The following is a 15,698-nucleotide window of genomic DNA, read 5'->3' on the forward strand; positions in this document are numbered from 1 at the left end:
GCTGTAAGTAGTGAAAGTAGTTGAGCTGTGTATGTGTGCATGTATATCCATATGTATTACAGTCTAATTAATGTCCTTTCCTCATATATAAGCCCACGGACCGGGTAATTATGCATGGAATGCAATCCCATCCTCTGCCAATTTTTGCCCCGACACTTCATCTTCTATGAATTCAAAGCCCAAGGCCCGCCAGTTCAATTCCTTTCGCCAGTGTATTCCATAATATAGTCGCTTCTTATCCTCGCATCCAGGGTCATCGTGCTCCACGGGCTCAGACACCGGCGTAACAACAGGTTCAGAGGCAAGTCCTCCTGTCACCATGCGTCCCTGTCGATGAAATGTTACGGACCGGAACCGTGACAAAAGCAGGCCCATGCAGCAGCAAATGCAGGGCTCATGGGTCAAATATACATCCAAGTCAGTGCACAGATATCCACCTTGCGACCGCGGTCGAATTCGAGTTGCTAGCACTTCTTCCGATGACATAGCAACCGGCTGCGGCCCCTTCTCCGTCTTCTGGTACTTCTCTGGCACTGGCGATACATCCAGGGACTCCAAAGAAGTAGAGTCCATTTGCGAAAGGAAATAGGATTCTAATGGGCTCAAATCGGGTTTATCGTTCTCTGCATCTGGATCTTCTGCTCGTCGTTTGAAAGCTATAATTTCAACTACCCTCATCAACGCGTGAAGATCTGGACCTCCTTCTAGGTCAGGGTTGTATGTCTCTCGATCAGGGTTAGGTCCAATCCCCAGTTGAATTTCTGACTCTGAAAGGGCTCCAGCTTCCCTCCGAGCATACCGTGCATCGCCTGCTACGGCCACAATTGCATCTGCCCATCGGGAGTCCGCGTCGTCGGCGGTTTCTAGTATCCGAGATGTGATTTCTGGGTCGACGACCACTGCACCAACGCGACGACCACGACCAGATTGCTCTGCTTCATCGGCAACTCTGTGCGCTAGCGCTATGTAGTATCCGGCATCCGGCTGGATAGACCCAAGTGTACGGTTTAGGACCTGAACGGGAGGAGCGACTGTGGCTCGTGCGGCAGCGGGGTTAAAAATGACTGGCCATAAGTTTTTTGTCCAGGTGTCCGCTTGAGTTGTATTGAGAGGAGGAAGGGTGGGGATTTTGATGGTATGGAGTATGATCTGGCCAGCAGGCTCCGAGGGCTGTGTAGAAGGGCCATCTTCCGGTTCTGGGGCGAAGGGAGCTAGCAGTTCTTTCAGACGATCAACATCAGGTAGAGGTGGAGAAACCAAAACAAAGATAGTTTTCGTGGAGGGTTTGTCCTTTGAAAAGTTTGTTTGGAGATGTTCCGGTAAATTGCTGTATTTTGCAAAGCGACGAAGATGGCTCATGGGTTGTGAAGCATCACGAGAGAAGTTCGAGTCAAGGACTCTGTTCTACATATCAGCACAACCCATGGTATGGAAGGGGGAAGGAAGTGTTTCACTTACTTGATCACCTTTGAAGCGGATCTTACACTGACTTCTGCGACATATGCCTCGGCTAGAGATAATTAAATTTGTGTCTATAGGCAAATAACTCGGAAGAAGGTCTACAAACCGAATTCTTCAATGGGCTGAGTCTCTTGAACTGTTTTTACCGGGACTACCTCGCCTATACGAGGCTGGACTCCCCGGATGATGTCCTCGATCTCCATCGATCCGTTGGACGAAGTTTTCTGGATCGCGGGGTATCACCTCCAGTTTTTCGGAGAGAGGTGATATCAATCAACGCAAGAGGGTATGCTATGAATTCAAGGCATAGCTGACAAGCGCGAGGCTTGCGATTTAATATCTGAGCTGAGTCGACAGTATGCAGAAGGAAGGAAGGCTGAATCTGATCCTGCAACCCTGTACCCTATGACCTAAGCCCTGAGTTGCCGCTTTTGAGAACACATAGATGCCCCAGGCACAAAGTTAACGTCATTCACTCTGGAGGATATCCACAATGCCCCATGGCTACGTTGACTAGTGATGATAGTTTGGGGAGCAGATCATTGTGTTATATAAATAAGAATAGTAGTAGTAGTAGATATGACTGTACGCTATTTACGCAGTCAAGCCAACAATGAAACTGAACACATGAATTTCAAAATGCTTCCGTGACACCATCCTAGAGAAACGCCATAAAGTGAAACTATACAGGATCCCATAGGGAATATTATAGGAAACAAAGGGGAAGAATGAAGACAACCGAGATACTGGCAAGAAGAGAAAAAAAATCAACGCCAATCGTAGACGAGTCAGAACGCATCATCTATCAAGCCGCGTTCTTAAAGTGTATACAGGTTCAACTCCAAGCCCCGTTTTATGTGTATGAGGTTTGTACGGATACATCCACACATACGCCCAGACTCCTCTGCACGATTCCACCAATTTCAGCAGGTTTTTTTTTTTTTTTTTTTTTTTTTTCCAACACCAATTGGGAGCATAAAGAAAACAGAAGAACAGAAAAGAAAAGACAACCACAGAATTACCTGAAGCTCAAGTATCTGCATGAATTTCAAACCCTTCGCACCTTTCCACCAGGCTCTGATAGTAGTCATCCAGCACTTCTGGTTGGGGGACGATACGCCATTCGACACGGAAAAGGAACTCAAGCTCTAAGAGAGCCAGTTCGTTCATGCTGATTCCGCCAACCCTCGAGTATGTTTTGTTGGTCCAAAAGCTATCACTGAGCCCCTTTGAGGCCACGGTGGCACTGGTGATGAGAAAACGATGGATGGTAAGACTGGAGACTGTAAATGCAGGATAGAGTGCACAGAGCCGGTCAATGTAATATACCATGCTCAGGAGGATTGGAGGCGAAAGGGTGGCGTGGGTGGTAAGACGTTGGAGGTAGTCCTGGACGGAGATTCGAGGTGGGGTACGCGAGTGAAATCGAGTCAGCCGACCTTGATGCAGGGGGATCTTGTCGTTGAATCGGATGAGTTCCATCAGCATGCTTGAAATAAGGACGACCAGATCCCTGGTGTCGACCAGTTCATAGCGTGTGGGAAGATTCTTAACCTCGGGCTTAGCAGGGCGCAATCGCTTCGATTGGGAGCCTTCCAGGTCCGAGCCCACCAGCCCTCCTACAGTCGCACCGCTGTTGACAGGACCATTTGGGCTGTTACGCTTGTTGGACGCTGAGCTGGTGGTGGTACTGGTAGTGGTGGCGGTGGTGGTAGTAGTAGTAGGAGCTGGCATTGAAGAAGTGGCCAATGAAGTCTGTTTGGGGGCAGACACAGGAGCAGAATTAGAAGAAGTAAGGGGAGGAGCGGAGGGAGGATCGGAAGAGACAGGAGGAAAACTGTTATTGGTAGGGGGATCGGAGGACGATTCGGGGACAGAAGCAGCAGCAGGATCAACAAGGGGAGCGGCGCTAATCCCGCCCCCAAGGGACGACTGCCCAGCGGACATATGGCCGCAGGGAGGATCCCCTGAGGGCACAGTGGGGGAGCGGGAAACGGTGTGTCTTTTTAGAGCCGACCGGAGCTCCTCAATGGCGATACGGGACGAGTGCGACGTATAGTGGCCCGTGGTAGTATTGGGCACAGTAGCGAGGTTGGCGGCAGGCTCATAATGCTGATTATGGTAGGCGAAAGCAGCGGCGGCGGCCGAAGTGGAGGACGACGGACGACGAGAAAAGGGTGAACAAGGAGAAAGTGGAGGTTGGGGGATTGAAGGAGAGGAGCCTGAGGCCCGAGGGGATGGGCGAAGGGCGGCGGAAGGTGAGGGTGAGGAAACTAGCATCTCCGCCAAACAAGTCCACCACGTGGGCGCACGACTGAACGAGATGCAACGAGACTGGTGGATGCTGTGAAACCTTGTAATATTACTGTTCTTTTTGACAAAGGAGAGGTCATGCACAAACACATCATGATCTGAAGATTCAGCTCTTGGGAGAGACTGAAGAGGATGATAAGAGTAACACCTCAAATTGAGATGAAAGCTAGCAAGGATGGGATTTCTACAAAAGAGAGCGAGAGGGGTCTGTAAAATAATATGTAGTAATAATTAAAAAAGGGAAAAAAAAAAGGGAGAGGGAGAGAATTCAGCCTATGACGAAATGCACTGGTACTGAAAACCTTAAGTTTTCAACAGATAAATACCGGAATATGTGCCGGACCGAGATGCCAGCGAATAAACAGTCCGGTATTCCCGGATACTGTGGCGGTCCCCGTACACATCCATACAGATTCTGTACAGATCCATACGCAAATCATCTGATGACGCGCCCCAACACTGGAGACAACAACTAACGATTATTGGAGAATTCCTCTCAAAAATAATTGGTGAGGTAATAATAATGGATCACGGCCTTCTGCCTATTTTGATCTCCTCCATAGCCAAGGAAAACTGCAGATCCAGTTTGTATGGAAATGACCAGACCAAACCATGGTTGAGTTTTCTTGTTTGGAGTAAGTCAGTAAATAGCATAATTTCTGCCTGCCACCTGACACCGGCTGGCGCTTCCTTGTCCGCCCATATCCGGACGGAATGATAAGGACAATTTATCTATATTAGGATCGAACTTCAAAGTTCAAGCTCGAAACCTGAAGAAACTACTCCACATGGGGTGCGCTCATGGCCCGATCCCTGACATTTGATCGCCTGCCAAAATATTACAGAGCATTATTTTTACGCAATGAATTCATCTATTTCAGACCACTTTTGACGCTAGAATTTTAGAATTGTTCCCGTGTTCTGTAAGGCTGAATCACGTGATACACCGAAATTTTCAATTCGTCAATATATCATGTGATTATCACGTGACTATCACATGATAAGCTGCCGAAAGCGGTAACTCTTCTTGTCTCCCGAGTCCCCGTCACTGCGTCCGTCAATAATGTGGAAGACTATCCTTAGCCTTGTGCACATTCTGGAGATGAAGCTGTCACTTCCCCAGACCATCGTATCTTTCTATCTGTTTCATTCTACAATTCTAGTCTTCCGTACATGATTAGATCTGTTCATCTCTATTAATTACTTCTTCTCTCTGGGTTCTTCTGCTGGAGTATTGGGTCTGTTGCGCCAAGAACAGCCCGCTCTCCTCTCCTCTTCCTACCCATCCGTATACAGCTTTCCCCGACGTCCTCACTCCGCAACTCCCCCCCTCCCTGAACCATCGCTTTGCATTGATCCGCATCTCCACTTACCTTTCTCTCGATCGGCACTTCGTCTCGCTCAATCACCTAGCACCCCCTTAGTCAAAAGCATATCTCATTCTCCGTTAGTTCTACACAGGTACTACGAGGAGGATCCCTGGGAGGCGGCGTTTCCCGGACCATGACTCGCGCTGCAACACCCCCCATCCTTCTACATTTACAAAACGCAGAATGCTGGTCCTCACATGCTACTGCGCTCCGGACACTTAAGAATGAGACGATTGGTCATGATCAGCGCAAGGAGACCTGGGTGCGCTTGGGCATAATTCCCATACTCGCCAATGTTCTTGCTTCCCGCCAGCTCAGCGGAAGGAGCAGTACAGCCTCCGAGCTCAACGGAGGCACAAATTATCGGGGTTTACCTGGCTCTAAGCAGGAGTCTGATGAAGCTTGCCTACAGACAATCGTTATTCTTGGGAGCTTAGCGCAAGGTATGACTGACGAGCTTTGATATGAGCTGACGGGCAGCCACTGACATCTTGAATCAGGAGGCGCATCTTTCCTTTCTCCCATACTTGCAAGCAATGCCCTCCCCACCTTCCTCTCGATATTATCCTCCCCAGACTGCCCTCCCGCCTTTGTTCTCCCGATTCTCCGAGCTCTGAATAATGTAGCAGATCGACTGCCACTACAAAGGCAGCAAAAGTTCCCCAAGGATACCCGCTTGGCTGATCTGATTTTCTCAACCGAGCATATTGGCTTTGTGGCTCGTATTATCGGACAGGATTACGGCACTCATAACAGTCAGGCGTCAATTGAGCTAGCCGCAGCTCTCATAGGAAAGCTATGCACAGAGGAATCCCACAAGGCAGTCCTAGCGGACTGTGGGGTCTTGGATGCTTTGGCTGTGAAAGTAGGCTCTTTTATTGTCGCCCAGGGCTTTGTTTTCCCTGGGGCCGAGAACCATGTACAAGACTCAGGTGCCTTAGGGTCACTTCCGCCTCCTGCACCGCCGGGGGCCAAGTTGGCACCTATTTTGCGTGCTATCACGATCATTATCGAACACTCCAAGTGGCGTGCTGAACACTTCCTCTCATCGCCTGGGATAGTCACAGTCTTCCCCAAACAAATCCCTGAGTTCTCCCCGTCTGATATCAAGAGAGGCCCATGGGGTTCGACATATCTTTCAGGGACAGCGGTGCCACGTCATGCTGGGGGCAGCCCTCTTGAATATCTTCTCCCTTCTGTCCCGGTATCCCAATTGAAACCTTCTGTTAGCACGACCAATTTCCCTCCTCTAGGGCAGGGATCTCACCGTCGACATAGCCATTCGTTTCCTACGCCCCTCTCGAATTTCGATCCGTCAACACTGGACGATGATGAAAATCCTATTGTACCCTGGCTTCTCTACCTAGTTCGAGCGGAAACTGGCATGTGCCGCTTGATGGCAGCCCGTTTCGTTACTGTCTTATTCCGCCTGGGCCTTACCAAAAAACATCGAGTCTCGATGCTTTGCTTCTTGTTGATCCCTATCCTGATTCGGATGCTTGACAGTGACTATGAGATGTCTGGTGGAGACGGTGTGCAGTATGGTGGACTGATTTCATCTACCGAGCGTCTTAGGGAGGAAGCCCCCGCTATACTCGCGACACTAGTGATCGATGACCAGGAACTACAGAAACATGCCGTCGAAGGAGGCGCGATAAAACGACTGTCTCAACTTCTGAAGGAAACCTATAACCCAATCCACGAAACTACACGGCCTATGTGGCATGCAGAAGGGAAAGAGAGCAACGAGACTGTTGACACGCAGCCAGCGGAGTGTCGGCTTGGTTCTCTGGGATATTCGCCTCTTCATTGCCATGTTATGCGATATCGTGAGAACATCCTGAAAGCATTGGCTGCCCTCGTTCCTTTCAAGGATGAATATCGTAAAGCGGTGTGTGAGAACGGCGTGGTTCCGTACATTATTGATTCCCTCAAACCATGTTCAGATGATACGCCAACGGAGACCTCGAACCCGCGGAATACCGCCACCGACGGTAATCCCACGCCCACTTTACTCGCTGCATGTGGTGCTGCCCGAATGCTCACTCGCTCAGTAAGCGTTTTGAGGACCAGTTTGATTGATGCAGGCGTCTCAACCCCTCTTTTTGTCTTGATTCGGCACCCGGATATTGAAGTGCAAATTGCTGCAACTTCGGTTATTTGCAATCTCGCCCTGGATTTCAGCCCAATGAAAGAGGTCAGTCCTGTCTTTGACATAGAGATTCGCCTTATTCTGACTTTTTTTTTTTTTTTTTTTTATCTTAGGCAATTATATCTGCAGAAGTACTTCCTATCTTATGCGAGCATGCTCACTCAACAAATACAAAGCTTCGTATCGAATCGTTATGGGCGCTGAAGCATGTCGCGTACAATTCTACAAACGATGTTAAAATAAAAATCATCGCGGGGCTAAGGCCCGAGTGGATCAAGCAAGTGATCACCCAAGACCCGACCAGCGTTCTGGCCAAGCGAGTGATAGATGAGGAGGTGGATGGTGCCGCAGGCGGAATGAGCCGAGCCAATTCGGCTGGAGAACAAGTAGATCTATTGAATCCAGTAGAGGACCTCGGGGAGCGAGACGAGGACCTAAATATGGCCGACACCATTCCTTCGTCCAAAGTCAGCCTGGAGATGTTCCTTCCTGATGCCACGCGGCGACGCAAGCTTGCGTTACACGGCGATCTCGACCAGACCACCCAAGCCCGCCAAGATGACATTGCAGTACAGGAGCAAACCATGGACCTCCTGCGCAATGTTGTTTGCGGTCCCGGCGCATCCGAAATGATCGACCATCTCTTTAAGGAGATTGGACAAGATCTATTATTGGATGCTCTCGCCGACAAATTACGACCGCGTTCTATCCAGCTACCTCATCGACGAGAAACCTCGAGCCGCACTCTCCAAGTCCCCACCGAGATTTTGGTTGCAGTAACTTACTTTATCATTCATCTTGCCGCGGGTCTTCCCTGGCATCGCCAGCTTCTGATCTCACACCGGGACCTGTTACGCTACTTGATGAACTATTTCAACCACAGCCACCGGGATGTGCGGACCAACTGTGTGTGGGTGGTTATCAACCTGACCTACGAGGACGATGCTGGCGATCGAGAAGGGTGTCGTGAGCGTGCCTTCAAACTCCGATCGATCGGGGTGTTGGATCGGTTGGCCAGTTTGGAGCACGACCCAGATCTTGATGTCCGAGAGCGGACCAAAACAGCACAGCATTTAGTAAATTCCTTGACCCATGCATAGCGGAGGATTTGCTGTTTAGTGTTATTGTATTTGTTCTCCATTCTTGTGGAGTATTTACTTGTGTCATAGGCAGCACCAGCAACTGGATATTGTGGAAGGGGCCTTTCAAGATAAAAGGGGTTGGTTGGAATGAATGTACAGATTTACACCCGACAGCCAGCTAAGAAAATACATGTTGAACACAATTCCTTTCTCTCTCTTTTCTTTTTGAGCATTAGCATGGGGTCCCCTGACGGCGGCGACAAAAGAAAAAGTGATTTCCTTGTTACCGAGATGTCTCTCTTTGAGTATGTTTATAGATAGACAGAGCTGGATGATTATTTAAGAGATGATTACTGTAAGAACTCCAAGCTGGCGGAGATAGCATACGGAGTACTCGGTACCTCACCCGTATACTCCGTGGAGTGATTGGACACACGCATAAGCTAGATAGGTATTTCCCTCCGATATATGATCTTTGATTCGTAGTCTTTTGCTTACCCGGAATTAAAACTAAAAAAAAAAAAAAAAAAAGGCTTTGACTACCTTAAATCCGACGGCGGATGATGAAATGACATTGTACTCCGTACATAGAGGGGTTTATATATAGGTAAACTGCATCCTGCTTCTCTACGCTCTCAATAACCAGAATATAACATAACAAAATGCCTCAACTCTCCAACAAAGAAGTAGGCCCTATTGGCTTCGGTCTAATGGGATTGACCTGGCGCGCTAAGCCCTGCTCCCAAGAGCAAGCCTTTGAAACTATGCGTGCAGCACTCAAGAACGGATGTAGGTATCTTTCTCCTCCTTCCCCCCATCTGTCCCCGTTCTTCATCTCACACAGAATGCCGTCTAATAAATACTAATAAGAGAACCTAACATGGTCAGGCAACTTGTGGAATGGCGGCGAATTCTATGGAGCACCCGAATACAACAGCCTGGTACTCCTAGAGCGCTACTTCGAAAAATACCCCGAAGATACTGAGAAAGTCATTCTAAACATCAAGGGTGGTGCAACTCCCAAGTCGCCCATGCCAGATGGCTCGCCCGAGAATACGCGCCGGACTCTCGACGATTGTATGGCCCAACTCAAGGGGCGGAAGGAAATTGACCAGTTTGAGTTTGCCCGCCGTGATCCGACCGTGCCCATGGAAGTTACTTTCGGCGTGATGAATAAGGAATATGTGGATACGGGGAAGATTGGAGGAATTGCGTTATCGGAGGTTCGCGTTGAGACGATCCATGAGGCAGTTAAACATACCAAGATTCAGGCGGTGGAGGTTGAGTTATCGCTGTACGTTGGATTCTGTGCTGAGTTGCTCCCTGTATATGCTAACTTGATGCCTAACCTCAAGTTTCTCTACCGATGTCCTTGAAAACGGGGTCGCAGCCGCATGCGCCCAATACAACATCCCGCTCATCGCCTACTCCCCCATCGGGCGAGGCATGCTAACCGGTCAGATTAAGAAGCTCGAAGACATCCCTGAGGATTCCATGATGCGGAGATACCCGCGGTTCCAACCAGGGAACTTCGAAATCAACCTACAACTGGTGGAGCAAGTCGAAGCTATGGCCACAAAGAAAGGATGCACGCCTGCCCAGCTTGCTATCAACTGGGTAAGAGCGCTGTCCAGGCGTCCAGGGATGCCTACTATCATTCCTATTCCGGGGGCTACCACGGTGGAGCGGGTGGAGGAGAACAGCAAGTTGATTGAGCTTACGGATGAGGAGATGGAGGAGATTGATACAACTTTGGCAAAGTTTACGACGGCCGGTGAGAGATATCCGGCCGCTATTCCTATGAATACTTAGATCTGGTCCAGATATATTGAGCTTTTGTGCTGGGCACGCTGTCAACTAAGCATCACACAAGGGGCTGTGTCGATTTATACCTAGGTAACCTCTACCACTAAATTAAACTACTATAGCATACTCTCCAACTAGTAGTTTCATGTTTCCGTCCGATCCATGAAAATACATATCACTGTGTACTCCATATATATAGAATTAGCGATATCGGAAAAACAATCCTCCAGAATCACCTGTACTATTCCCAAGTAGGAAATCGACTCTATTATGTAAGAACAGCAGGAATCGACAAATCTGATCAATTCGTCTCTACTCCGTACTCCGTTCATCATCAATTCACTCCCTGAGCAAAAAATAAAAATAAAAAATAGAGACTGTTGGATTCCTACGGGAACATAATATTTCCGACACCCCGGATCCATTTCAGAATCGAAGAATAATCCGTCCATCAACTACACCAGCCAAAACCCATCAGGAGGGTAATTGCCGCGTCAGACCCTCAGAATGGCGCCTGAACAAAGAGGTGATGTGAAGAACCTGGCTGGATCGGAGGTCCCTGTGCCAGCGCCTCCTCCTATCCATCCGTCCTTCATCCAGGTAGCCAAGCCATACATCTTCGAGCAGACAATCCAGAAGTGTATTGCGGCCATGGGCGTCAATCCTCTGCGTGAGGAGGCTGTGCGCCTGCAGGGTGTGACCTGGATCGATAATGTTCGTCGGGTGCTTTACTTGTATGTTGTTTACTTTTGTCTTTGGCACCCTTTTTTTCCCTCTTTCTCTTGAAAGATGCTAACCGAACCTCAGACCAATTCGGACCTTTAATACAGCCGTGGTGTATTATCATAAGTTTCGGCTTATTCATCCTGACACGGATTATAATTACATGGTGAGCATCTTCCTCATGCCTACAGGCTATTTGGCGTAGGAAAGCAAGACTGATTCTCCAGGACGCCGCCGCGGCTGCACTCTTTACGGCCTGCAAGGTCGAGGACACCCTCAAGAAGTCCCGGGAGATTGTTTGCGCCGCGTATAATCTCAAGCTACCCCAATCTGAACACATATCCCCCGATAACCAGGTAACAACATACCTTGCCCTAGCCTAAACTACTAGTTTCAAGCCTCGCGATAGGAGTACTAAGACTAAGCTACTGCGCGCAGGTGTTTGACAGCCCGGCCAAAGGCATCATCGGCCTCGAGAGGCTTATGCTTGAAAGCTCAGGTTTTGATTTCCGAACCCGCCACCCACAGAAAACACTCGTCAAACTTGCAAGGAAATACGGTTTCACGACGCAATCGGAAGTTTCGAATGTCGCATATCGCATCTCCCAGGACCTCTATCGCACATTTGCGCCCATTAAGCAGACAACATCTACGATGGCCTTTAGCTGTCTTGAATTGGCGGGGAGACTTCTCGACCGGCGGATCGAGGCTGTTGAGCTGGGGTTGGACTATGAGCAGTGGAAAACCACTCGGGAGGAGGTGATGGGTAAGTACTTGCATCTTACCTAGGCATTCCAGAATCAACTGGAGGGAAAAAAAAGCCGGAAACTAATATGAGATAGAAACCCTCCTCGACCTCCTTGAACTATACACCCATAACCGCGGCTCTACAACCGTCGGCCCCCATTTCCCTGCGGACCGATTCCTTACCGTCCGCATCCCGCTGAACAAAGAAGTAGAAACCCAACATCTCCCGCGTTATACACACTGGATCGAGCAACCCAAAGACAAATCCCAAGCCCATGCCCCAGCCCAAGAAAAAGACAAAAACAAGGACAGAAGGGAAACAGAGAAAGAGAAAGACAAAGCACTGTTCACCAACGGCTCTAGAAACGACAAAAGCAACAACATAGCGATCGAGAAGGAGCCAATCTCGCATCCTCTCATCCCCGTTTCCGCGAATGGCGAGCGGCCCAGACCAGATGAGAAGGGCCGCGACGGAACCGTGCGGTTTATGCTTGATCCTGAATGTGCAGAAGCCGAAAGATCGCACGTCGCTGAATACTTTAAGGTTGAGATGGAGGAATATGAAGTTGAGGAGTGAAACACCCCCCCATCCTTCTATCTCTTCATCTTATCTCACCTTTGGTTATTCTGTGCTTGGTTTGGGGGTGCGGTTACATTGCTAAACGCACGACTTGAACCACAAACACCATGTTTAAGGCCGGGCCTCGTTAGGTTTCGCTCCCTTTTCGCTCCCATGCCTAGGATCCGATCAAGTCAACAAAGGCCAAGGAGCGATATTGCGTTATGGCTATTCACAGAATTGCGTCCGACTTCGGTCCGATCCAGTCCGGCCCAATGATGTATTTGAACGTACATCCCTTGCACTGCGAAGTATCATGTTGTGTCTTCTTCCTACGCAGGAAGATTTCTGGTTAGCAGCTGCCCAAGCGTCAGGGCACACTACTCGATCTTGGTCGAGCCACCCCGGGGAAGAATTCGTACAACTTTGGGTTACCTTGCGTCATGCTGCCTCGTCTTCCCTCGAACAATGGGCCGCCGATCTTCTCTTCTCTTCTCTTCTCCTCAGAGAGGAATGAATGCCACTGCGGACAGACCTTTCGTGTTATCAGACGCTTCCGCCCAGGGGGGCGAGGCTGAATTAGTTTGACACTGATCGATAACTTTACGAGATGAAGGACAGTGTGGGATTCGGGGTTTGATTCAGATACGGGGCCAGCTTCATCTTCAGCTGAGAGCTCCAGACCAGGTAATAAGTGAGTAATTGAACGGTAACTCTGCGTGCTACTAGAAGGGGTATATCTACACGTTTATGCCTATTATTATTGTTCCCTCACCTACTTACTCTCTCGTGAGTTCTTCTTCTCCTATTTCCCTCCCGTGCCTTGGGGGGTTGGATGATGATGACGACGATGGTTATGATATATATCAACGATGATATTAAAGACAGAAGTGTACTTGAAGCAAAAAGCAAGTCTGGGGAAGTAATTTCTTGGGATATATATATATATACGTTGTCTAAATTTATCTGAAGTAATTAACAATTCATCTTAAGATAGTTAATTCTTTCTAAAGATTACTAGAATAAGTATTGTAATGGTGATAAATCCACAACTAATCAATGTATTGGCTATATATGGTTGATTTTACACTTCTGCCACAGCGGCATTATCACCTGTCCTGTTTGTACCTTAGTTCCACCGCAACTTGCTGCAACTTGCAGGACTAAACCGGAATTTCGCATCGGAAGCAATGGGGAGAGAGAAAGAAAAAGCAAAAGACCTCTTAATATCCGTCCGCTATGAGCTTTCCCTTCCTTGGGACCAAACAAGTACTACCAGACTGGAAGTTTCCGCTCTCCCCTCCCACCAATGAATGCAGTAACAAGAAAACACGAGTACTTAACCCTATTGCAATCACAGTAGGTATTTTAACTCTCACACGTACATACAACAACAACTCCAAGCTCCTCGAGGGACAAAACATCGCTTGCTCTTCGCTTTTTTCAACCCGAAGAAAAACCGAACAAGAGGAAATGCTGAAGAACGGTCGATTATAAAGATATTATTTCGTAAATCACAGTTTTAGTGTCTCCGAAGAAGTAAATCTTCGCAAACGCTAAATGAGGAAGGTAGAGGAGGCGTCATCACGGATGATCAAAATCGATATGGAACGGTCATTATGAGGTTTGTTCATTAGTGCTTCAGCTCAGTGCTTAGGCACTCCAAGACCTAGAGAAAGATGAGTAAGAGTGGAAGAAAAGAGCAAGGGGACCCGCTTACTGTTTCAGAAACTGTTCCTTGGTTAAACAGGTATTTGCTAAGGCCGCGCACAACGTCAAGCTGCTCTTCAGGGGTCAGACCGTTGATAGCGGCCTCGATGATATCCCCGACGCTCGCCTTATATACCGCAATGAAGCTGTGGTAGTACATGTACGCGAAGAAACCCATGATGAACTGGCAGTCCATCCGATCGGTGATACCGCCGTGGCCAGGAATCGACTCGCCAAAATCCTTGATTTTGAAGGTTCGCTTGAGCCCGGAAGCAAAGAAGCCACCAAAAGGAGCAATGAGGGAGGCGAAGGAAGCAAAAACCAGAATGTGGAACTGCATGGGTTCAATGTAGAAGGTTCTTCCGAATCCGGTCCACTCTGGAATATGATAAGGCTGAGGTACAAAGGCCGGGTTGGGGACGCATTGCAGCCCGGTCAACACATTGGATCCAAGGTCATTGACAGGGCAAATGAAGTACTTGTAGCGCATCAGGACATTGGTCATAAAGTAGCCGAAAATGATGGTACAAATCCAAGCACCCATGAACCCTTCGACGGTCTTCTTAGGTGAGAGTTGAATAAGCTGAGTTCGGCCAAAGGTGATTCCACAGACGTAGGCAAAGATATCGTTGGTGATGACCAACGAGGCTGGGAGGAAAAACCAGATCATTCCCTCCAAGATGTTGTTCATGACAAAGTGCGCCTGAACAACAATCAAGTATAGAGCCATATGAGTCCATGCGAATTGGGTGAACTGGAACAGGTAGTGTCCCTTCTGCAGGGAGGCAACAAAAAAAACGAAGCCTGAATTCATTGACGCGGATCAGTATCCACCAATTTGCGTGATGTGGAACCAGAAACAGAAAAGGGAACAAGAGAGGAAGGTGGACTAACCCATAACATAGAGTGTAAAGCTGATGAACCGGTGGTGAGTTGCCAAGGGTAGCAACACCTTGTCAACCAGAAGTATATGCTTGAAATAATAGATGACGCTTTCTCCGTAGAGAAAGTACATACTCGTCGCCAAAAAGTACCAATTCAACGACTTGGTAAACCGGATATTCTTTTCCTTGCTTGGGACATTGGCAATGGCGATGACTTCCTTGAACGAGATAATTTGGATAGCAGTTACGATTCCGATAATGTATATGTGGCCCGAAAACATGGCAATGAAGAAACCGGCAATCATCACAAAGGTCCATATTGTGCGGGTAATGAACGTCTGCTTTTTCTTTTCGTACTCGGACTGCTCAGGTTTCTGAATGCAGGGTCAGCGTCGAGTCCAGATGGTAGGGTCAGCAACACGCATGGGTTGGTGGTTCACGCACTTCTAGGATCGTCGCGGGTTTGTCAACGCTTCCATTTTTCGAAGGGCTACCCGGTTCAGAGGCAGCATCGCTAGCATCAGATATACTTAGTCGTCGAGCATCGGACGACCGATGGTTAAACCTGACGTTTCGGCGTGGCTTGGACATGGTGAAATAGGGGACGGAGGAGAGGGAAAGCGTGGATGAAACGTCCCGGTAGGCGCGCGGGGAGGGGGCAAAGCTGGGGTAGAATTAGGGAGCCCAAAAAGCACAGGGGAAGATCGGAATAGGGCCGACCAGGCAAAGGGGGATGAGATCGAAGGGAAAGAAGAAAGGTGAAAAAAAGAGGAAGAGGAAAAAGTGAGCAGAGGGAGGCACGAGTGATTGTCGCCTAGGAAAATTTCATGTGAAATCCGAGCCGATTGCCGGGGAAAACGGCGACAAAGATGAATGGACCCGAAAGAAGTG

At 48.6% G+C, this 15,698-nt stretch overlaps 6 protein-coding genes across 6 annotated transcripts; 3 read left to right on the forward strand and 3 right to left on the reverse strand.

Moving 5' to 3' along the window:
• Positions 1-40: 40 nt before the first annotated feature.
• P175DRAFT_0501483 (putative tRNA-specific adenosine-34 deaminase subunit Tad3) lies at positions 41-1,806 on the reverse strand. The gene is made up of 3 exons (XM_040897178.1): positions 1,568-1,806; positions 1,459-1,510; positions 41-1,399 (listed from the first exon to the last, which is right to left on the reverse strand). The coding sequence occupies exons 1-3, from the start codon at positions 1,662-1,664 to the stop codon at positions 109-111; spliced, it is 1,440 nt and encodes a 479-aa protein (XP_040752239.1). The 5' UTR covers positions 1,665-1,806; the 3' UTR covers positions 41-108.
• A 586-nt stretch (positions 1,807-2,392) lies between these two features.
• Positions 2,393-3,978, reverse strand: phoB (regulatory cyclin phoB). Its single transcript, XM_040897179.1, has one exon. It carries the CDS (start codon positions 3,739-3,741, stop codon positions 2,491-2,493), a length of 1,251 nt encoding a protein of 416 aa, XP_040752240.1. The 5' UTR covers positions 3,742-3,978; the 3' UTR covers positions 2,393-2,490.
• Positions 3,979-4,938: 960 nt separating this feature from the next.
• Positions 4,939-8,718, forward strand: P175DRAFT_0235034 (armadillo repeat protein). The gene is made up of 3 exons (XM_040892661.1): positions 4,939-5,587; positions 5,645-7,341; positions 7,410-8,718. Exons 1-3 carry the CDS (start codon positions 5,278-5,280, stop codon positions 8,394-8,396), a joined length of 2,994 nt encoding a protein of 997 aa, XP_040752241.1. The 5' UTR covers positions 4,939-5,277; the 3' UTR covers positions 8,397-8,718.
• Positions 8,719-8,929: 211 nt separating this feature from the next.
• P175DRAFT_0479182 (aldo/keto reductase family protein) lies at positions 8,930-10,329 on the forward strand. Its single transcript, XM_040895385.1, has 3 exons — positions 8,930-9,167; positions 9,267-9,672; positions 9,734-10,329. The coding sequence occupies exons 1-3, from the start codon at positions 9,041-9,043 to the stop codon at positions 10,188-10,190; spliced, it is 990 nt and encodes a 329-aa protein (XP_040752242.1). The 5' UTR covers positions 8,930-9,040; the 3' UTR covers positions 10,191-10,329.
• A 362-nt stretch (positions 10,330-10,691) lies between these two features.
• Positions 10,692-12,231, forward strand: P175DRAFT_0437162 (putative cyclin; the record flags this gene model as incomplete). Its single annotated transcript, XM_040893840.1, has 5 exons — positions 10,692-10,918; positions 10,992-11,073; positions 11,135-11,263; positions 11,346-11,673; positions 11,750-12,231. 5 exons carry the CDS (start codon positions 10,692-10,694, stop codon positions 12,229-12,231), a joined length of 1,248 nt encoding a protein of 415 aa, XP_040752243.1.
• A 1,651-nt stretch (positions 12,232-13,882) lies between these two features.
• On the reverse strand, positions 13,883-15,398 carry cds1 (phosphatidate cytidylyltransferase; the record flags this gene model as incomplete). Its single annotated transcript, XM_040893844.1, has 3 exons — positions 13,883-14,727; positions 14,818-15,181; positions 15,252-15,398. The coding sequence occupies 3 exons, from the start codon at positions 15,396-15,398 to the stop codon at positions 13,883-13,885; spliced, it is 1,356 nt and encodes a 451-aa protein (XP_040752244.1).
• Positions 15,399-15,698: the final 300 nt, after the last annotated feature.

Source organism: Aspergillus ochraceoroseus (genome assembly GCF_002846915.1).
Source record: "Aspergillus ochraceoroseus IBT 24754 chromosome Unknown P175scaffold_4, whole genome shotgun sequence".
NCBI classification, from domain to species: domain Eukaryota; kingdom Fungi; phylum Ascomycota; class Eurotiomycetes; order Eurotiales; family Aspergillaceae; genus Aspergillus; species Aspergillus ochraceoroseus.

Excerpts from the sequence above, each read along its gene's own strand:
- P175DRAFT_0501483 (XM_040897178.1), bottom strand. The coding sequence starts at position 1,664 with ATGGAGATCGAGGACATCATCCGGGGAGTCCAGCCTCGTATAGGCGAG. Across the intron at positions 1,511-1,567 it reads TCAGCCCATTGAAGAATTCG|CCGAGGCATATGTCGCAGAA; the intron begins GTTTGTAGACCT and ends AATTATCTCTAG. Across the intron at positions 1,400-1,458 it reads TCCGCTTCAAAGGTGATCAA|AGTCCTTGACTCGAACTTCT; the intron begins GTAAGTGAAACA and ends TATGTAGAACAG.
- phoB (XM_040897179.1), bottom strand. The coding sequence starts at position 3,741 with ATGCTAGTTTCCTCACCCTCACCTTCCGCCGCCCTTCGCCCATCCCCT.
- P175DRAFT_0235034 (XM_040892661.1), top strand. The coding sequence starts at position 5,278 with ATGACTCGCGCTGCAACACCCCCCATCCTTCTACATTTACAAAACGCA. Across the intron at positions 5,588-5,644 it reads TCTTGGGAGCTTAGCGCAAG|GAGGCGCATCTTTCCTTTCT; the intron begins GTATGACTGACG and ends ATCTTGAATCAG. Across the intron at positions 7,342-7,409 it reads ATTTCAGCCCAATGAAAGAG|GCAATTATATCTGCAGAAGT; the intron begins GTCAGTCCTGTC and ends TTTTTATCTTAG.
- P175DRAFT_0479182 (XM_040895385.1), top strand. The coding sequence starts at position 9,041 with ATGCCTCAACTCTCCAACAAAGAAGTAGGCCCTATTGGCTTCGGTCTA. Across the intron at positions 9,168-9,266 it reads TGCAGCACTCAAGAACGGAT|GCAACTTGTGGAATGGCGGC; the intron begins GTAGGTATCTTT and ends TAACATGGTCAG. Across the intron at positions 9,673-9,733 it reads GTGGAGGTTGAGTTATCGCT|TTTCTCTACCGATGTCCTTG; the intron begins GTACGTTGGATT and ends CCTAACCTCAAG.